The sequence below is a fragment of the Clinocottus analis genome, unplaced genomic scaffold, assembly GCF_023055335.1.
Source record: "Clinocottus analis isolate CAN_PGR_092001 unplaced genomic scaffold, fCliAna1.0.p SCAF_2, whole genome shotgun sequence".
Classification (NCBI taxonomy): Eukaryota; Metazoa; Chordata; class Actinopteri; order Perciformes; family Cottidae; genus Clinocottus; species Clinocottus analis.
The window spans coordinates 17201242-17223865 of NW_027175931.1; the positions used below are offsets into that span (position 1 = coordinate 17201242).

General features: G+C 41.5%; 1 protein-coding gene across 2 annotated transcripts in view; it reads left to right on the forward strand.

The window, feature by feature from the left end:
- Positions 1 to 197: 197 nt before the first annotated feature.
- The window catches only part of ift80 (intraflagellar transport 80 homolog (Chlamydomonas)), a 32520-nt gene continuing 10093 nt past the window's right edge, over positions 198 to 22624 (forward strand). Inside the window, exons 1-8 of one of the 2 annotated variants that reach the window (XM_068585721.1) lie at positions 198 to 452; positions 653 to 701; positions 1022 to 1245; positions 3305 to 3415; positions 3516 to 3584; positions 5598 to 5707; positions 6889 to 6978; positions 7061 to 7198. In XM_068585721.1, coding sequence (XP_068441822.1) covers positions 667 to 701; positions 1022 to 1245; positions 3305 to 3415; positions 3516 to 3584; positions 5598 to 5707; positions 6889 to 6978; positions 7061 to 7198 — 777 coding nt within the window. In that variant the 5' untranslated portion in view covers positions 198 to 452; positions 653 to 666. Of the gene's footprint in view, positions 453 to 479; positions 702 to 1021; positions 1246 to 3304; positions 3416 to 3515; positions 3585 to 5597; positions 5708 to 6888; positions 6979 to 7060; positions 7199 to 22624 lie in introns of those variants that run through there. The other variant, XM_068585720.1, reaches the window with a different exon arrangement.

The window sequence follows — 22624 nt, forward strand, 5'->3', positions numbered from 1 at the left end:
AGTTTACGTTTCATGAAATACTTTTTGTTTGATTAAACTATTACTGTTCGTATCTCAGATTTTAACGAGTGCTATTAAATACGTTATATTTATTTAACAGATTGCATTTGTAATCATCATTCGAAATATCCGTTTTCACGGAAGCGATACTTATAACTCTCGCGAGAGATTTCCTTTTATGCGTTTCATGACCCAGATAACATGGCAACCAGAGATTAGCCTCTTTAGCGTTAGCACGGTTTATGGTTTAGTGATGGATATGCGTGCTCTGTACAGTATTGACTATTCATGCATCTTCTACAGGAGTACATGACACGCATACATACATATCTGGTGGTTCCACAATAAAGTCAGTAACGATATAAGGGCGTCTGTTTTAAACCAGAAAACTATGCTAACGTTAGCAGTCACGTAGCAGGAAAGGCTCGGGGACAGCTTCACGTTAGCAACAGGTACCGTAGCAACTGCAGACGCTTGTTTCTTTCACCGTCACAGTTACCACAGCATGCCAACGGCTGAGTTACCTGATCTACCGCTCAACGTTTTGATGTTTTGTCTTTTGTATGGTTTCTTTCTGCGTGCTGGTTTGCCATGTATGTGATATAATAAGCTTTAATGTGAGGCGCTGTCACCGACTGGTGTTTTGTTTAAGGATCAACGTACACCATGAGATTGAAAACATCGCTGCTACAGGAACCTAAACATATCCTTTTTCTGAAACTGATATGCTAGCTAGTCTCATAGTTGTGATTATATACAGTTGAAATATATGTTGTGTAACACCACGGGAGCAACTTTGATTTTGTTATTTTGTTACCATTCTTAATGTGAGCACTAGACGTAACGTTAGCAATATAGTGTTAATTATAGTAATTGCTTGGTTCGACTTCACACTTTATTTGTACCAAATCTAGAATATATTAATTATTTCATCCTACTAATGGCAGTCTATTGTTGCAGATGATCAATTATAAAACCTACTCAAATAACCTTCCTAGATCACTTTCCTTAACAGCAGATCACATAAGGAGCTTGTGAGCTGTGTTGGCTGGACCACAGCAGATGAGCTGTACTCATGCAGTGAGGACCACCAGATCCTCAAGTGGAACCTGTTGACCAGTGAGACCAGTCTGGTTGTCAAATTATCAGAGGACATTTACCCCATTGACCTGCATTGGTTCCCCAAGACCCTTGGTGGCAAGAAACAGAACCAGACTGAGATTTTTGTCCTTACCAGCACTGATGGCAAGTCTCTTTATTCTCTAAAATAGCTCCAGTGTGACACTCAGTTTTATTCATCATCAATACATCAGAATTGTCATAAGTTTTTAATTCAGTTAACAGCAAAATTACATTATTGGTGATTGTTTTCAGACACACCTATACAGGGAAATACAATTAGTTTGAAAACAAAGTGTTGAGAAATGTAAATTGTTAAATGCTTACTGAACTAACAAAACATAATAACTGGTAATGCTGTTTTTAGCATAGCTTCAGGTCTTTTTGTGTAGGATGACAGTGTCTACTTGATCATTTAAAACATTTTCCAACAACCCAGGCGTTTTTAAATGTAGTGAAAGAAAACCATCAAGTTTAATACTTCAGATAAGCATATTCATTTTCACTTGAGGAAGAGGATTGTATTATGGCAGTGAAGAGTGAGTCTGCCTCTGCTCTGCTAGTTTTTAATTAGGCCTTCAATGTTAAATCATTAAAGGTGGAATTCTGTTTTCCATTTGTATATATGTAAATCCAAACTTGGCAACACAGCTTGTTTGAGGTGCATCCTCATGGCCTCTTATGCCTCTTTTTCTGCCTATATTAGATATAAATGCACATAATATGGATGTACTGTTATGGCAGGCAATGTGTGGTCACAACGTAATGGCAGTGTAGGGTTGCATAAACACACCCGCAAACTGAAGCAGCAATTTTGTCTGGCAGACTGTTATGTTTCACTTTTGCAACTTTCTTTGCCTTGTTAAGTATTAGTATTTTTATTGTTTCAAATGCATTTTTAAAGATGGATTATGCACAAGATATGGACATATTTTTATCTGCATGATATAGGGTTTTATTGGGTGGGAGGAGTCTAATAACTTGGCTTTCCCACGTTATTGTGTATTGCACATACAGTTAAAATACTTTTCTGTGTGATAAAAAGGATTTAGTCTAGTATTTTAAGGGGTAATTTCCTGTCCCTGCTTTCATAACTTAATATAATATCAAATTAATTACTATACTTTATTATTTTTGAAATGCCTAATATTTCCCCAAGACTAAGCAAATAGCGTAGTTTGATGCATCATTTGCTATTCTACCAGAAATGATATTATGTGGAATGGAGCCAGGCTTGTCCCTAAGCGTCCCAAATTAAGCATGAAGGATATGGCTGGGCTTTCTGTTTGGAACAACAGTGTTTCAGCCTCATTCACTTTTACAATGTGGTGTCATTATAGATTTCACACATATGTATCATCAGGAATTTCTCATCAAACTATATAGGCTATGAAAAGAAGTACAAAAGCAAAAAGGTTGATATGTTGTCATTATAAGTTATTATAAAAAAATATCTGCTGGATAACAAACAAACAAACAAATCAGCGCACAAAAGCTTTGAACAAACAATGTTTGACACAGATGAGGACTGTTGATGTGAGTGCATACGTAAATGAAAATAGAACATACATTTTATATGTGAATTTAAAAGAAGTTGTTTTTCATTTGAAAGAGTGCTTGTTATATTCACTACCTGCTGGATCAGTAACATCCACATTTGTTGGGATGTCCAAATTTAGAAATGGGAGAGAGCAGCAGCATGCTGATTTGCAGTTTAAGGCCACCAGAAATTACATAGAACATGCAGATTTTTTTAATACACACTGCCACAAAGTATATGTTACACTGGCGTCCTCAATAACTGTGTCCATGCCTGATCACCCTTCGTGTCTAGGAAATACCCAATTGCCAAAATTCAACCAGTTAGTTTCACTCATCTGCTTTGTGTTATAGTTTGTAATTTAGCTTGTAAAAACATTTATTTGCACGTTATTTTTTAAGCTTAGTTAATATTTTGTCCTCATTGGTGTTCTGGATTGGCAAGATGATGTTCTGTTCATTTTTCTCAGTCAGCAACCTGAATCAGTCAGACTTATGAAAACAAGGTCTCTGTAGAGACGAAGCCCACATGGTAGCGTGGAGTTACAGCTGACAGTAGCGGTCCTCAATTATAGACCGTAAACAGCCAGATCGGGCCGAGAGTGTAGAGTTGCCGTACAGTAAGCATCTTCTTGTTTCTTTACAGGGAAGTTCCACCTGACCACCAAGATTGGGCGTGTTGAGAAGAGTGTGGAGGCACACAAGGGGGCTGTTTTGGCTGGCAGATGGAACTATGATGGAACAGCTCTTATTACGGGTAAAACGTCAGAGCCATACATATTTACATTGCCATTTAAAAAACCACTTGATTCCATTAAAAAAAAAAATCCATTCCATCGGTTTATCTAATTCCCTAGCTGGAGAGGATGGGCAGATCAAGATCTGGTCAAAAAGCGGGATGCTACGCTCAACACTAGCCAGCCAAGGTAAGGCTCAAACACCCTTTATTTCACTGACTTTAAGCCATGAAAGTCTCATCCAAAAAAACAAAGAGTACAAGAATAAAGAAAATAAATAAGTTTCTTTTCACTGTTCCAACAATAACCAACCCTTTTTGGTTTGAGAGTTTGAAAGCAAAACAGAATAATATAAGTAACAGATATACAAAACAATGTATTAACCACTTAAACACATTTTCAATTTTTTCATGAGTTTATGAGGCCGAAAGTAAAAATAACTGAAATACATACTCATCTATTGGCAATGGGAAAGGATCCATCGCCTACTTTGAGCTGTTTTACCCGTGTATTCTGCATGAATGCGCTAAGTTTGGTGGGTAAAGGTTATAAAACAGAGCAAATCTGAGTTTTAGTCCAGTACAGGCATTTAGTAAACACAACATTATATACCGACACCAATTACACTCTCTCTGTCGCTCGATCTCTCTCTCTCTCTCTCTCACATACACACACACACACACACACACACACACACACACACACACACACACACACACACACACACACACACACACACACACACACACACTACTTATTGCTTTTGAACCTCCTTGCTTAAAGAATGCCTCTTGTGATAGAGAAACAAAGAGCAAGAAGCACAGACCCGATCGAGAGGACCAGGCACACACAACTGCAGTTTCATTCATGTGTATCAGGGGAGCCTTCTGCTTCTTCTAGTGCTTTGACACACAAGTTCACCTCCTCATCTGGCTTCTGTATGACACCAGACTCAGAATAACTCCTCCCTGTAGAAGAGCCTATCAAGTGCACTCTTACACACGGTCCCAGATGGCAAACTAATAGCCACATATTACCTGTTGTTTATTGAATTCTTCAGACTTCATATGTATTGATGTTATTCTTTCAGTATGAAAGTCTATGTGTGGTCATTGCATTGATGAATGCAGCATAAGGTTTCAAAGCTTTGTAAAGGAGTAGAGTTTTAAAAAAAAGCAAAATGAAAGACTCCCAATGATACATCTTCTATCCAGCATTCACATCACAGATGGGTTACTTATTAAGTGATTCATCATGCCGTTTGACTTAATTCATGTTTCTTCTCAGTCGTGGAATCGAAAAAAGATGGGGGGAGTGGATAAAAGTTGGCTTCTCGGGAAATGGATGGCACACTTCTGCTGAATGACGGGTGCTATGGAAAGCCTGGCAGGGGAACAGCAATTCAGCCTCAGTAGTTAGGAACATTTTTCCTTAACTGGTTGTTCAGAGAATTAGCTCCCTGGTGTTGGGCTGCTCAAAAGACCTACAGATTCATCCAACTCCTTGATATAGTACCATTGCTAAAGATGCACATCATCATCCACATTGCACTCGGATTACTGCAGGTGTTGCTTCTCTTTAGAGCCTACAGCTCCACACACACACACACGCCAGAACTACATGTTCTCTTAGAGATACAAATCTATCAGAGTAGGCTGTTCATCTTGGGTACAAAGACCCATTTTTAAGAGAGCGATAGCTGTAACAGAGGTTGGAAGTGTGTGAGCAAGCGAGAGAGAAGAGAGAGGAACTTGCATCAGCCCCCTTTCATGGCCTTTGTCAGGTTTAGATCATGTGACCATTTGGCATTTGTGAGAAACCACATGCACCTGGAGTGGGGTTGAATGGCAGGTCCTCTCCCCGCCACACGCGCAGAGACACAATCCGATGCAAACATTTTCCTCACACACGTGTACGTACGCACACACATTTGTGGTCACACTAGAGGTTATGTTAGGTTTTCTCAGCTGCTGTGTTTGCAAGTGTTGTTCCAAAGGCTGAGTGGGGCGAGAGGAATTAACGCTGTTCTATCCTCGAGATAGTTTTCATACCAGCTTCTGAATTGTCAAAGGAGAGGGTGGATTCATACATTTATAAAATATAATAATAATCTTTTAAATATTACGCCAAGTGAGGATTAAAGTCCTTAAGTGTGGATGAGTGCAAAAGCTCATTTCTGTTCCTCTGTCTCTGCATCTTCAGGCTCTCCTGTGTACGCTGTGGCCTGGGGTCCAGACTCCGACAGAATCCTCTACACATCAGGAAGACAGCTAGTCATCAAGCCTTTGCAACCCAGCGCCAAAATCCTACAGGTACACTAACTGCATGTTCTCTTAGCGATACAAAAGTAGACAATTACAATTCAATATGTCGTAGTTTTTAAATATGACCTTGAAACTACTTTTGACTTAAATGTTGTCGTCATATAAAATAAAATCAATCAAAAACTGTGAAAAGATGAATCACAGGGGCACACAATCAGATTATTTTACAAACACAATTAATAAATAGGTAAATTGACACCCTAACGGATCAGTGAATTATCAAAAATACACACTTAATAAAAACTAAACTTAAAAAAAACACATTATTGTGTGATAATTTAAGGAAAATCATATGATAATTCTATGGATACATCCCTATATTAATGTATCATAGTAACCCTACAGTTTTGACCTGCCAGAGTTTGTGGGCTCTGTAGTTACATTAATGTTTCATTTGCATGATAAAAAAAAAGCGAATTAAAAGGAATATAAATATAATAGATCTACATTTCTTAGAGTGCATGCTGCATTACAAAGGGAGCAGTACGGAGGATGTTGCACATCGGTGTTCATGGATACATTTGTTTATTATTCTTTTTCAAACTGTATAGCACATGGGATCTGAGATAAACAGTGGAGCATTGAATGTACGCCTTCTCAACTTTTCCCTCTTCCTCAGCTATTACCACACATGCAGGCACAACACACAGAGTTGCGTGTTGGACTTGACTTAATCTGATTGGATTGATGTGCGTCAGTGAACTCGGGTAAAACATGGCTGTGAAATTGCCTGACTTGGGTATCTGATTTAAAAGTGGTATGAAAAGCAGAATCCCAAGATGATCCATTTTGATCCCTTACTCACAGACACACGCAACACACATGTTCACGTGTTTATGCATGCTTTTCTTTGGGCGCATGGAGTGAGCAAAGTAGGATATAAAAAATAAACCTGAGTGTAGGCATGAAGGATACAAACACTGTAAGATAAAGCTCGTGGTAGGCATTCTGTCTTTGTTACACTGACTGTGACACATGATGGAGAGTGTCTTTGTGTGCAAGAAGAAGAAGGAATGCCACTTTGGAGTGTGTCCTGCTAATCTTCATGCTTTTCACCTCTTAATTAATTTGCGATCTCCCCTACTCCTCTTCAACAAAAGGGAGTTCTCTATGGAGAGCATCTTTGTGCTGTGTGGTGTATAACCCTCTCTCTGTCTCTGTGTCTCTAGTGGAAGGCTCATGATGGGATTGTTCTAAAGGTGGACTGGAATTCAGTGAATGACGTCATACTGTCAGGTGGAGAAGACTGTAAATATAAGGTGAGCTGTCTTTGAGTATATTTTTAGGTGTCTTGTGGGTGTGATTGTTTTTTATAACTTAAACCGTGTGCTCCCTCATCAGGTGTGGGACAGCTTTGGTCGTCTGCTTTACTCCTCGTCGTCTCATGACTACCCGATCACCTCGTTGTCCTGGGCTCCAGATGGAGAGGTGTTTGCTGTGGGCTCTTTCAACACCCTACGGCTTTGTGACAAGACTGGAGTAAGAACAAGCCTTTTAACCTTCTATTTTATTTATGTATACATGCATATACATATATATTGTAGAGGTGGAGCTTACCGCTAAATAGAACTCTTGCAAAAAGGAAAAAAAAAAGAACACAGCAGGATGATGAACTGAAATATGTTTTCCATTGGATTAATCTCCACACAACAACTCAACTGTTATGATTTTTTAAACGTACATGCAATCAGTACAAGTAAAAAGCAAATGTGAAGCTGTAAACAAACTATACTAGCGCATGAGCACAAGTTTACACAGCGAGGCTGTGAAGGCTGACAAGTCGGCTCGATGACCTTTTGTAGTCTCGGTTAGCCACTTGTTAGCAGCAGCCCATTTTAGGACACATACAAGGTTCAGAATTCATGAGAGGGTTATTAACAGATGTATTTTAAATGGTAGAACAAATCATTCAAATACCTTAAGCTTCTGTTCAGCACAAACCTCATTTCAGGACTCTAACCAAAGACCTGTTGACTTTGAAATGAGCCAAGTGGAAGTGCAAAATGCTAACTACTTTCTGGGTTTTGGGAGTCATTCCTGCTGTACTCTTGTTCTCTTGCATTAACAATGCAATTAGTCGTCCTCGCTCTAATACCCTTTCACACATGAATGAGCAGTCAAAATGGTGATGCCAACCGTGTTTCATTGTGTGACAAAGTAATGGATGTTATCATTCTACCGTCTTAATTTTAGGTTGATCAAATTATACATATGCAGCTTCAAGGGGCCAGTATATACTCTGTCCTATCGTTTCTGCAACTTTACGAAACCTACTGTAACTTTCCACATATTGCAAGCCTGTTTCGTGTATTTCATTTGTTTATTCTGATCTACAAACATGTCATTTATGCTTTGTAGTCATTCCAGTATCTGTGGTTTCATATTGTGTGGCTCATTGTCACAGGCTCCATGCTTTCTATACATTGTTCATCTCTGTAAACCCCATTAGGCTGAACGCTGCATGTTTTTGTTACTTAGTGCTGATGTTAGCTGGAGTTGTAATGAGAGAGGAATCGAGAAAATTATGAATGGTAATTGTAGTTTATTTATTGCTGGACATTTGGCTAGGAGCAATAATAATAGTTCCCTGCTCTGCCCTCGCAGGATGTTTAGGGCTTCTTTGAGTTCATGTGTGGATGTTCGTGTCTTGCCGTTTCAGACCTGTTGTAATGAAAACAAGCAGCCAGGGCTGGCTTTCTGTGTGCTGATCACCGGGCATTTCATGGCCCATTTTCATTTAATTAGGATCCAATTTTTTTCTGGAGCATTAAAACCACTGGGCTGCAGAGAGGTCTGAGTCAACACATGTCTTCTCCAGAGGGACTACACTGTGTGTTTTGGGGCGTTAAAATAAAAGTCATTTGTAGAGCATGAACATACATTACCTTAACTATTACATTCAAGTTTCTGATCCAAACTGATTTCAGTAGTTTAGGGAAAACTGAAGACGTGAGCTGAGTAAATCAATGTAGCCAGCTTTCTTCTCCGTGTAAACACAAACAGAAATATTGTGCTATTGAAACTGTAGCAGACAGAACTGAGCAGAACTTGCTCCTTTATTTCTTGTGCTGATTCTCTTCACCATTCATCCTCTCAATACGGGAGTGTTTACGTGGTTGGTGTATTCCATTGTTATATCCGTGCTTTGCTGCGGTGTGTCTTGGTTAGGGCAGTGTGATGATGACGATAATTATGATGATTATGGTTCTGCCCTTCTGTAAATGGAGGAAGGGCTTGCCTTCTCCTCTTTGAGCCCCTAAGAGACAGTGTGAACTGTGGCATGGCGTGGGAGGCTTGCCTAAAAAGAAACAATCCGTCCTTCAAAGGTCACGCCATCTGAATTCTATGTGTGAATTCAGACATGCGCTCTCTTCTCGTGTCAAGTTCAGGAAAAGTTTCATTTGCATGCATGGTTGGTCACTGTACTATAATTACTATAATCTCATTGTGTGTGTGAGTTTACACAGAAACACAGAAGCCATTACCCAATCCCAGGGGCTTTACCTGTGTTGTTGCTGTGGTGTGTTTGCAGTGTGGTAAGGGTTAAGCAGTGCAAGAGCCTTTTCAGTTACTAGCGTGACTAATGGGAAGGAGTTTCATTCTGTATCTGCTACAATGAAACCTTGCACTTTAACGTATTGCTGCTGGCTCAGCAGGATCAGTCCTGTGCATTTAACCCTTTCACCTCCCGTCCAGCTCGGTTCTCCTCTCGCCCTAAACTCTCAGCTCTCTGCTACTCTTTTCCTTTTTCCCCTGCACATTTTCTCTCTCCACGCACCGCAGGACAGATGTAGTTTGTTACCTCACTCATTATCAACGTGGATGGAGGGGAGGCGCACACACTCGCTTGCGTGCACACACACGCACACACACACACACACACACACACACACACAAAGTTTACGTTGAGTACTGGGAAAGGAATTAAACTTGTTGTTCCAGCAAGCCACACATGGACTAAACCCAAAGTTTGTTCGGTTGTGTCTCCCATAGAGCATCAACATTTAGTTATTATTGAATACATTGTTGAATTATTAAGACGTGTTTGATTATTTTTGTTGCCATTTTATTGAGTTTGTAGTTCTTGTGTGTGGACTATGTTTTCTCTTCACAGAAGCTTTAACAGGACACAAAGAGGTTCACTGTCCCTTTTACAAGATTTGGGAGAGACAATAAGTCAGTGTCTGTCTGTGTGCCTGCCATAGTATATGCATGTGCCCACATGCCTGTGTGTGTGCGTGTGTGTGCAACCATTGCCGTGCAAATGTGCCTGCGAGACAGCAGTCTATTTACGAGGCGCTGCAGCTGGTGTCTAGCGTCTGGACCCTGTCACGATCCCTGACACTGTCACTGGCTAACAAGTAGGACTCATTGTCCTACTCACTTCGTTCCCCCCGTTACCCCCCTCTCTTCACTGAGCTTTTTTTTTTTACTCCCCTGTACATCCATGCTCACGCACGTTAATGTTAATAGCTGCTTGGTTTTTTGCAATATTTTCTTCCTTTTCAAAAATGTTGATGGGTTATATGAGAAATGAATCACGTAAATTATGTAATATGTATTATTCTCTGCAGATTTTCTATGGTTTCTCTTTCAGAACTTCTAAATTGTACTTTGGTAAACAGGACATTGTTTTAAGAACTGATCAATGTTTTGCTGAAGGTCAAAAGCACAACAACATTTTGTCATCAAGGCTAGATTTCATAAATCAACCCTGCATTAGACCAACGCCGGCTCCTGCAGCGCTTGCTGCCTGACGTCACATTGCGTTGTGACTCCCTTGGGGTGGCCAGACCGGCTCATTTCATTGAATGAATGGCCTGTATTTCTTTGATGCTAATATTAATCTCAACATGGCCGTAGACCCAGACTTCATATAACTTAACTGCTTCAACTGAAGTCTTACTGAAACAAGCCTGAGCTTATAGTCCAGGTACGATAGGTTCCTGTCACACTCCTATCGATAAGCCAGTGTGCATCTCCTCTATTCTCCTCTTCTCTCTGCCCCTCTCTTGTTTTTATACTCTTCCATTTGTAGGTTAGACTTAACCACAGGCAAAATAGTTCAGATCATCAGATGGTTTTAATGTTAGCCTCAGGCTGAGCCCAGCTCTTACCAACACTCTTGACATGTGTAACAACTGAAATGTCTCCATAAGGGGTGCACATGCTTGCTGTTTTCCTTCCACGATGTATGCAGCTGTCACACTTACACGGCTTTTGGGAGATGATTAGTCATAAGTCATGTATCAAAGTTATAGCTCATATGAGCAGTGTTGCTTTCAAGAGTAGGGTTCGGAAAAGTGTGAAACCACTGGTATCTCCTTGTGGATAATGCAGCTATTTTATGACAATCACTGATTTATTATCTGGAGCTGTGATTTTTGCTGTAAAAAAAAATGCCTCTTCCCTTATCTGCCTATCCAACTTGTGTGAGTTCATTGGTCCAACAGCTACTCTGTATACACTTTAGTGGGAGCTTGAACTCCATCTATTTGCCTTCCTCTTTGTCTATAAGACACAAGCTTACCCTAAAGTGTCTATCTTTCCTCCTTTGGCTGCACATGCCTGCCTCCTGCCCGTCTCAGTGTGTGTTGGACTACCTCATGCTTATCAGTGCTCCCCTTCTTGGCTCCCTTTCCCTCCTGCCTTCCCCGAGGCCATCTTTACCTCCTTTTTTTTCTGGGTGAGTCCAGGAGGTCCCCTGAGGGTCTTTGTGAGCCTTGCTCAGCATTGCCACTCTGGGAATGGGACCACATCCAGCTGGAATCACCATTGCTCTCTCTCTCTCTCTCTCTCTCTCTCTCTCTCTCTCTCTCTCTCTCTGTGCCCCCCCCCCCCCCCCCATCCCTGACATGCAGCCTCATTTACTATAGGATCTTTGTCTGCCATCCTTATAGCTGCCAACCATTATTTTCTCTCACAGAGTCAATCACTCCTCACTATCCGTTAGTCTGTCAGTCTTCTTGTGGTCTTTTTGTCCTCTGCGACAAGCCACCTTTGCCCTAACTGCCAGACTTCAGGCGTCTTTGTCTTGTCAATGAGTCTCTGCTCCAACAGTTTCCCCCTGTCATGTGTAAGCATATATACCTGAGCCTGTGCTGTTAGATTGCTGCCAACCACTGGCTGGCTAACATCTGGAAATTGCCGCTGCTGGAAGAGAATAAAGCGGTCCAGATCACTAGTCCTGATTGTGAACCATTGTTAGTGAAACCATTGTAGATTTATTAGCCTGAAAGCCTTTATCTGCTTTTATCACATGAGAAGGAGACGTTTTGTATCGTGTCGTTCAAATGAAGAAACATGTTGCCGCAGAAGAAGGGATTGGCAGCAGAAGTGTGAGACAGACACGATTACATGAAACACAGGAGAGGGAATGATTAGTTAGTCAAAGTGAAATTATCAGCAGAGCATGTGCACGAGAGAGAAGAGGGTGACTGGGTGTTTGAAAAAAGACGAGAGAGAGAGAGAGAGAGAGAGAGAGAGAGAGAGAGAGAGAGAGAGAGAGAGAGAGAGAGAGAGAGAGAGAGAGAGAGAGAGAGAGCATTGTCAAACAAAGAGAGTCCTGAGTCAGCAGCAGAGCAGTTTTCTCCCCAGGCAACTGGGCGGGGCTACTCCTCTCCCTCCCTCTCCTTCTCTCTCCACTTGCTTTACCCCTCCCTCCCTCCCTCCCTTCCCTTACAAATCTCTACTTTTGCATACTAGTATTTTTTGCTCTCTGCACTCTTCCTTTCACTCTGTCGCTCCGTACACTGTGAACTGGTAGAAAGAGACCACAAGTTCTGTAAAGGGCAATCAGGGTCTATCTCACCCTTCAGAACTCTCTTGTTTTCATAAGAATCATTTTACTGATTTATTTTCACACGTTTTGATGAGGTTTCCAGGCTTGTTGAAGCCTCATGTAGAGTGTGAACAGCACACGGCTGTAAGGTGCAGTGCATGACTACTTAATCTATAATCCCAAGGAGCGTTAGTTTCCTTTAAAGAATGGGAAGATAATGCTTTCTCCTTTGTTTTTCAGGTCCTTTGTGCAGAACAGGCTTCAGTTCTCTGTTTTGCTAGACTTATTCTGGCAATCTCTGTGGAACAGTGTATACTAAGGTCCTTCTTCCAGATGATTGACCTAAATTTTATGTGTGTGTGTGTGTGTGTGTGTGTGTGTGTGTGTGTGTGTGTGTGTGTGTGTGTGTGTGTGTGTGTGTAAGAGAGAGAGATAGAGAGAGACGGTGAAAGGCACTTGTTGACATGGTAATACTTTTACACCTCTCTAGAGTTCGGCTAAAGGCTTGCCTTGTTGGAAACCAAAAAGGAGGGGAGCATGAAAAGGAGCTGAGAAAAGAGAGCAGTTGGAGGGGTGGGGGCGGGGCGGTGTGCAACTGTCCAATATATTCTGTAAAGTTGGCCTAGGCAGTGAAGCTTGGAGGATTGGTCTCCATAAAAGATGGCGGTTTCTCTTTCCTTCAAGCCTCTCTCTCTTTCTTTCTCTCTCTCTCCCTTTTTTTCTTCACTTCTCCACCCCTCCCCACTGTTAGAGTGAGCGTATGACAGTGAGACGGTGCCCTGCCCTCTGGCAGAGTCATCATTCGAACAGCACTAAATCACTGCCTCCACTAGCTAGACAAACATGTCACACTCACAGAGAGAAAGAGGCCGAAAGAGAGGAAAGAGGAATACAACAATATAAGGAGTGAGGATGCAAACACAGGGCTTCAGTGCAGAGCATGTGTGTGTAACTGGGGTATCACTTCAAGCTTTAAGGCCAACCCGGAGTTCATTAAGGGTTGTTATTGAGGAGCGGGGCTGGGCTTGAGGCAATGGGCCAAAGTCCAGAAAAGGATGATTTGAGAGGGTTTAAAACGGTGTTACGCTTTGACTGATTGACTTGTTTATTGACTAGCTGCCTCATTTCATACAATTTGTTATACATGTTTGCCTCGACTGAGAAGTAATGGGCTCGTCATCACATATTTGCATGTATGTGTGCACGTAAAACAAAAACGATCTACATCCTCACGGGTGTTTCAGCATCATTTTAGGAATAAATTCCATCTATACCAGCATGCATAGAAACAAATATCACATGACTATTCACGTTCTCTGGGCATGCGGGTACCAGTCGAAACAGGAAGTGGATTGCTTGGTTACAGAAAACAACAGATTATTATAGTACTCTTTAATGATCTGGCGTGATACTTAAGTTCTTCCTCTCTATACTCAAACACACTTAGTTACAATGCTGCAGGTCTTGCGCGTTCTCTCTCTCACACACACTCATACATTTACTTTAAAATGAACTACGACACACCAGTAGCCCTGCTGGCTAGCTGAAGTCCCTGTCGCACTGGAGAGTGTTTATGCTTTTGTTCGTTTTCAGTTGAACTTCACAATAGTGTCCATCGCCCTCAAAGCCGCAAACCATGACTTTTAGTAGAAGAATAAAATGCAGAATGTAACGACGTAACTGCTGCTCGTATAGAAAAAAAAGCTCCCCAATGTCTTTAATCTGTTATCAATGTTAAATGAACTACTGGGAGGACATCGATAATCAAGGCTTTTGTTTGTTTTCTTCCGGTGGCGCAACGAATCAGGAAAGGACCTGTCGTGACTGATGAGAGCCAGTCAAGTCGAGCACCGGTTCCACAACACTGTTTTCAAAGGTCTCCGGTTCTGCCCTTTCACACCACGACGAGGCGGATTAAAATATGCGCTTTAAAATTGAAACAATGTAGTATGGATGTGGTCTTAGCTGCTTGTGTGTAAGTGTGTGTGTGAGTGTGTGTGTGGATACATGTTTTTTTTAAGTTCTATTAAAGCAGTAGTCATGTGCCTGAGATTTAATAGTAAAGATGACTAGACAAAGTGTACAGAGACATAACAATGTAAGTGGGAACCATAACCCCAGGAGAAAAGTTGAGAGGCGTACCCGTCAATGTTTCACAAAATACCTCTTTGTGTCTGTAGGGATCTCATAGAAAATGATCTCGGCTCATTGGCTACATGTCTTAAACCCTGCAGCCTGTCTGTAGCCCACTAGATGAATTAAGTGATCCACTATACTGCCACGGCAGGTCCAGTGGAGAGTAAGAGGCTGTATGCGCTGTGCTGTTTGTAGCATGCCAAAACACGGTCAAATACCTAATTTACCTCTGTGTGTATGTGTGTTTGCATGCGCATGTGTGCATAGTTGTTGCTAATAGAATTCTGCTGTCCAGCGCACAGCTGTGTCCTGCTGATGAGTCCCAGGAGACCCCAGCATGTGTCTATGGTTACTATGTTGAGGCTCCAGCATGAAACCATGTGTAGATCATTACTCTCTCTTTCTCTTTCCCTCGCGCTTGCTATCTTCTAGTTTGTCTTGCCCCACCCCCACTCATCCACCGCTCTCTCTCCGCCTCTCCATTTCTCCTTGTACTGCCAAAGCTCCGACCCGACCGGTGCCACTCTCTCCTCGTCCCCGGCCCGGCCTCTGTATCTCTTTATTTCAAGACAGAGATTTGCAGAGCTCCTCTCGCTGGCCTATATTTAGAAACAGGCTTACAAGAAAGCTATGGTTGTTCTATGTTATTGCAGAGTCAGGGAATGAAAATGGTTTATATGCAGCAGGCAGAGAAAACACTTGTGCTGGTGAATTTGCTGGCTACTTTAACAGATGGGAGTTTACTTCGTGATCTCTTACAGGTCAGAACTATACAAAGGAATATTCCTTTTACAGATTATTGCAGTGTACATTGTACATTGTTTCTACATGCACACTTCCACGTAAGCACACATTTGCAAAAACCTTTCTTTGGGGAAAGGCCTGCATTGTTGGGGAGGTCAAGTGTCTCGACAGTGGTCCTAAAATTAATTCTATAAACTAACCAAAAATACATAGATTGGTGGAATTTTCCGTTACTTTTGCAATCACAACCTTATGCAGTGCATGGTTGGCAATTGAGTAAAACTTTAACTCCACAAATAAACATACATGTTTATTTCTAGGTAGTTTGGTTCACAGTCGCAGCCTCATAACATCAAGGTGTTATGATTTGGATTCCATAGTCTGTGTTAGAAACCAGTTCAGGCCCAGTTTGTCTCATCCTGATAGTCAACCCCCTCCCCCATAGAGGGGGTCACTGCCAGCTGACATTTACAAGGCCTCCTAATCTGCTGAGAAATTGATGAATCCTCGTTAAAAACCACCTCCTCTTCTCCTCAAAACAAATGGCTTTTTGTTTTTAGTTTCACACATTTCAACATATTTCCATATTATACAGCTGGTTTGGAAATGGGAGAGTAGATTGAAGAGTCAATTTTGTCAGCAATTTCATACATGCTATGTTTGTTTATTGGCTAGATACGTGCCTGTGTATATGTCTAGTGTCCAATACACTCAGACATATGCGTTGTGTTTATTAGGCCGGGAGTTACAGTCTGTACCTGCACTGCCAGGTCCTGTCCTGCACACAGGCAAACTGAAGCCAGCTGGCTTGCAGAGAGTCTGCCATCTGTTCTTATTTATGTAAGACTGTTAACCCTGGACTAGGTTTGCTCCCATTAGCCCCACTAGCCCACTAGTACAGTGATAAACTAACGGAGAAGGTTGCCCTCCTTTCACCAATTTACAAACTACGAAGGGCTTGACCAATATTGGAGCGTTGGCAATATCTGTGATATAGTTCTGAGATAAAGACGTTGAGCACTTCATGTGACAAAACACTGGGACTTAACAGAGGCAGATGGAGCAGTCACATATATATATATATATATATATATATATATATATATATATATATATATATATATATATATATATATATATACCTTTGGTAACAAGGGTCATTTAACTTACAGGCAGAAATTGTACGGTTTAATTTGTTCTCTTTTGAGGACAGTGATGACCCCACTGTTAGTCACAGGCAAACACTGGATCACTGTCAAATGTACATGTCCTTCAAGGTGAAAGACATAATGTTGGTTTTACATTAGTGATTCAAATGGCAGACAGTAGAATATACTATCACTTGTTTTGTCTATACAGCAATTTCCTGTAACATCATGTAACTATGGTATGATTTGTACTTGACATTCATGTTAAATCATTGGTGCAATTGGTACAGATCACTGTCACTATTTAGTGTCTTATCATTTCTACCAAGAATAGTAGCAGAATGGACATTCCCATTCAAATCAACTTGGCGGGATGGTGGCCATTTTTCTTTGTATCATTGTAACCGTTGTGGTGGACTAACTTCCGTATAAATTAACTAACTTACTCCAAGTCGCACACTCACTAAGGTGAGGGTTTCAGTAACGATTAAAACTAGCAATGGAGTATTATTAATGTTAGGAGGCATAAAGGGCCAGAGTAAATAAGTCAAATATAACAACAAAATCCTACAGACACACACACACACACACACACTCTCTCTCTCTCTCTCTCTCTCTCTCTCTCTCTCTCTCTCTCTCTCTCTCTCTCTCTCTCTCTCTCGCTCTCTCTCTCTCTCTCTCTCTCTCTCATATGTCACTATAGGAAAGCACATTGCTTTCGCCAGATGAGTGCCAAATTAATTTGGCTCGTTTTCTGTAACTAGTAGCAGTAAAAGTACAGTTTGTAGGATTTGGCGTCATCTAGCGGTGACGTTACAGATTGCAACTTGTTGAAAGAACTCCTGTGGGTAGAACATGCATGGCCCGATCTAGAGCCAATCGTTATCAGAGCAGTGTAGGTGATTTGTTGAATAGTAAGCGTGTGTGTGTGTAGTGGGAATGAAGTGGCAGAGAGAGAGAGAGAGAGAGAGAGAGAGAGAGAGAGAGAGAGAGAGAGAGAGAGAGAGAGAGAAGGAGAAGGAGAAGGAGAGGTGATGAATGTGTGTGAACAAAAAAATTGGCCACGATGCAAAAGAGAGTTAGTTTAGCTGTGAGGATTTCAAGTGAATGTGGAGTGGAAATTGGAGTTTGTGCAGAAATAAATGCCCTTATTTAGTTCTTTAGCCCTGGAGAACAAAACAATGTCCATCATGTCCAATGATGCACAAGTTACCCAAATACCCAAAATGAGACCAGTTGTCCCTCTATCTCAATCCCCACCGCTATTCAGACGGACGACCTACCTAGCTAACGGAACTAGCCATCCATCCGTCCCCTCCCGTCCCGGCATTATGCGACCACACTTTACTGAAGGGTGTTGTCTCCATAAGAACAAACACAAATATCATTTTTCTTTTAAACTAGTGAAATGACCACGGAAAACCCTTCAATGTCTGTTCTCTTCCTATTCTATTTCTAAGTTTCTATCTACAAAGTACTGTACTGCAAATGTGCTACGTTCATCTTTTTATACCAAGGCATAAAAAACAGGTTCACAGACTCAGTTTGACCCACTAACACTAATGACTGGTACAAGTCTTTTCCTAGATGCTTTTGAGAAAAGCATAGAAAGTCTGGAAAGCTCCTGCCCCCTTCTGATTAGCATTTGTTGACTGGGGGCGTGGGGTGACGGGTGAGGGGTGGGGGGGGGGGGGGGGCAGAGAGCGGTCAGAGCAGACATATTTAATGCTTGTGAAGTAATGGGGCTGAATCAGCAGATAGCTCCACTGGGAGCCATTAGTCCAGACATGTGTCATTAACCCTTTCCCTGGCCCGAGCTCCACCACCCACCCCCACCCCCTTTAGCATGAAGACCAGAGCTCTGTTCAGGTAGAGCAAAAAAAAAGAGAGAAGGGGAAAGAGGATACACACTTCCACTCTCTTTCTCTGTGTGCTTCTCATTTATTTAGTGCCTTGTTTTCATGATAACTGTTGCTTTTACTGTGTGTGTTGTTTTAAAGGCTTTAATGGGGTGAAAGAAGGTGTATATATTAGGTCTCCTGTCAGTTACAATGGATTCTAATAATTTACACAGCAGAGAAAAAGTATAGAAAAAAGTAGAAACTTCTCAAACCACTTCAGCAGCAAATCTACATCCAAACACTCACAAATAGTATATTAAATGACTTAAACCAGCTTCCATTTTTAGTTGGCGAATTAAGGTTCTTTGGCAAAAGCTCAGTATGCAAGGTATGAACTTGATATGTTTTTAGACTTTCCTTCTGCCATGACAATTTGTTGTTATTGCACTGCATTATAATTGGCATAATTCAAGTGTTACACACCTGCTGTTCTGTGGAGAGAACAAAACTTTAAACTTTCAGCAGCCACTTTTCCAGCGTACATTGACTGAGAATGTCATCATAAATAAATGGGTGGAGTAACACTTTTAATTGTAGGGTGATGTATAATAAAAGAAAAGTTACAAGGCAAAGTTAGTTGTAGCTTTATAGAGAGGAGCACTCAGAGGATAAGAGGCGGAGTGTGCCTTTAGAAACAAGTTTAATTTATATCATTTCTCAAAGTAAGAACGTTTTTTAAGTAACCTTTTTGCAGGCCTCCCCATGTTGGCTGCGGCTGCAGGGCAATAATAGAGAGAAGGGGCAGGCCCACAACACCTGCCAGTCCTAATGGTAAACATATGTCCAGAATTGGAGTTAGCAGAAGCAAGGGAGAAGGCAAGCAAACTCCTTAAAGAGTTGTGTTCGTAGATTGACAGGGTATTTGGAGACATGCATGCATATGTGTGTTTGCTAATGTCCCATTGTTTGCTTGGGCCTATGCTAGCGCCGTTTCTGAACATTTGGGTGCCGTAAGCGGCATTAAATACTGTTACCTTTGTTAAATTTATGCTGATTTCCATCTCTACTAGTTTGCAGACATTAATAACATACAGGACAGTAACACAACACTACACAAAAGCCAAAGGTAATTGGCTAGCTTAAAGCTAGCTAGCTTATGACATTATTATTCCAAAGGAAGAAGACCACTTAGATTTAGATGTGTCCTGGTTGTGTATATTGAATGGCAAAGCCTTCTTGGATAGCAGCTTTAAAGTTAAACTCAATTGATTATTACACATTTATTATTGTGTCAATGTGTTGGTCCAATAGCCTTGTAATGTATGGTATAACTTTTAAACTAATGGCATGTCAACAGCTTATTCCTTATTCCTTACATGTATTTTCTTTACATCCCGTCTTTTACCAGAGTAATATCAGCGCTTCATCTTCCGTCATTGGGTTATCACACCGTTCACAATACAGCCGTTGCCATCTTGGCTCTTTGCAACCAGTTACCTGTTTACCTGTCAATCCCTAAACCACGCCTCCATTTTACTCTAAATGGGACCACCATTTTCAAAATGAACATCGCGCTTTATTGAAGAAAAGTGGCAATTGAAACCAAAAACTCATGTTTACAATGCTTCCTACAGTAATATACATCAACGGATGGATTTAGTCAGACAATCAGATTATTTGCAACCAGAGGATTCGCTTCCTGCTGGTCAGTAGAGAGAATAGAAGTTTAAGATGTTTCCGCAGTGGCTTTACTTGTTTACTCGACAGAATCAAAGGTTGCCGCCTGGATTGGACTAAAATTGAGCTTTTCCTTTAAAAAGCATTTACCCCCTAAAAAAAAAAACCTAAAATAAACACCACCGCTCCCTGGTGGTTAGGAGGCCCATTACAATTAGCTCATAATGCCTTTTGGGAAAAAAATGTCAAGCCAGGATCTGTGGATCGTCACTTATTTCTGCCCCTGAACCTAAAAGAGATTTGGAAAAGTAACACCCCCAAACAAATATGTTAAGCGGCGTTATTGAATGTCCTGTGTAGTAATACAGCATCCAACAGGGTCATTTTTACCAGTTCAGCAGTGGTATGTCACCTACATGCAACTAACGTCTGTGCGTATGAGTCACATTAACACACACATATCAACACACAAAGGATGCATGTGTAGGTGTTATGCTTGGTGCTCAAATTGATCATCACCAGTGTTAGACTACCAGCCTTGGCCTCCTGCCATGTCGTTGACACAAGTGCATGTGTGGGTGGGTGTGTTACTGTCTGATTTGTAGTGTGTACCTAGACCTACATGCACAGCCATACATTGCTGCTATATGTACATACATAGTCTGCGTGTATAAGCTCATTGTACGTCTGAGAGGTCTCCCCCTCTCTCCCACAGAGCTCAGCTGAGAAATACACGTCATGTCTGCCACCTTCTCTCTGGCCACAAAGCTGCCCATTATGGATAGACAGGGTTCATTGACCAGAGAGTGGACTGCAGCTAGATCAAGGCCCAGACACACCTGCCACAGCCGCTCCTAAATCATCATTTTGGCCTTTATAGACTCTTTCTGCATTTCTGCTTGCTCTTTCATCTTGCTGTATAATCTTACATCTCTTCCCAGTCCTGTCAAGTAGTGTTCTCAGTATCCAGCAGAGTTCTACCCCTATTGGTTGCAAGAAAACCAGTTGCTAAATCTACTGCCACTGGACGATTCACCTCCACTTGCTGCTTTTCCCCCTTCACCTATTTTCTCCATTGGTCCTGTCCTCGCAACAGTCCATCTTCACCCCCACCAGCTCCTTCTTACTAGCCACACATCCTTTTTTTAATTCTGAAAATACTAGACACTTGTCTTGCTTTCTTGTGTGACAGAGGTAAGTATCTTTGCTTAAACGCTGTCACATGTTATGTATAGCAAAAAAAGTTCAGCCTGCAGAAAACACTATGTGCCTGTCCTGCGTCGACTCGATTATTATTTCATTGTCCTTTTTTTAATCAAAGAACTTCGTCATGCAGTTTTTTTCTCTGATCAGTTTCTTGTTAGGTAGCCAGCTCCCGGGACATCTACATTCTTCTCTTTTTTTTATTAGATATTTCTTTATTAGTTCTGCAAAGGAGAAATTTGCAGGATTACAGCAGCAAACAGTTAAAGTGCACACAAGAGACAGAGTAAAATAAATAAAAAATTGTGATGAGAGCAGGAGTTAATGAAAGAAAAGTAGATCAATGAGGGAAAGGTGCAAATAATTAGTGATCAGAATGCTGCTCTTGAAAAGCTTTTTGTGTCCTTGTTTCTCCTCTGCTGGCCCGTCCATCTCTAGAGAGCTGAAGGAAACCCTGTGTGCCCCGTAGTCACACACTGGCGTCAAAAAAGACACTGAACACTCATGCAAGGGGGGAAAGTGTACTCTTTTATTTGTGTTTCCCAATCTATGCACACATTAATTACTTTAATATGGTGTTATCTTATTTTCTTAAATTCTTGAAATGTTTTCATCTCATCTATATTCTGTCTCTCTCGCTCTCACACACACATACACAAAAAGACATTTGTGTATGTGCGCAATGACTGCACACACACATACAACCCTCCTCGGCGTCCCTCCCACCTTCCCACACACTTTCTCACTTGCCGTCTCTAGAAGGAGTCAAATGACCCAATGTGTTAAAAGCATTAAGTAAGCATGGATCCAGCAGTGCTCCTTGGGCCGATATCATATGTCCTGCTTCATTACAGTCTGCTGTATACATTCAGCTGCATCTCTGACCCTCCATCTATCTATCCCTCTCTCCTCCATTCCTCCCCTCTTCTTTCCCCCCAGGGTGTTTAACACAGAGAGGCATCGTAAGATGATAGCTGAAGCATAGATGAGATCCCTCAGGTTTTGAAAAAAGATAAAAAAAGAATATATGTGTGGAGTTGGAGAAAAAACAATCCAAGTAGGGAAAAGAAGTTAAATAGCAATAGTTTAAGTTAAACAAACTGTCTCTTGTCCACATGGCTGCATGGCTTCTATTTTCCCGCAACTGTTTTGAGTCCTTATATGACATTAACTACAAGGAGGCTACTCAGCAGTGTCGGTGTGAGGCGGACCAGGAAGAGGGAGAGAGATCCCAGTAGCGAGCCTGTGACCTGTAGCCTGCGACTGTCACCTCACACCACACCTTATATCCTGCGGCCGAGTGTGTATGAGGCAGCAAGCACACTGGGGCTTTCACCCCAAACTGTACCGCAGCGCTTGTCTCGCCATCACTGAC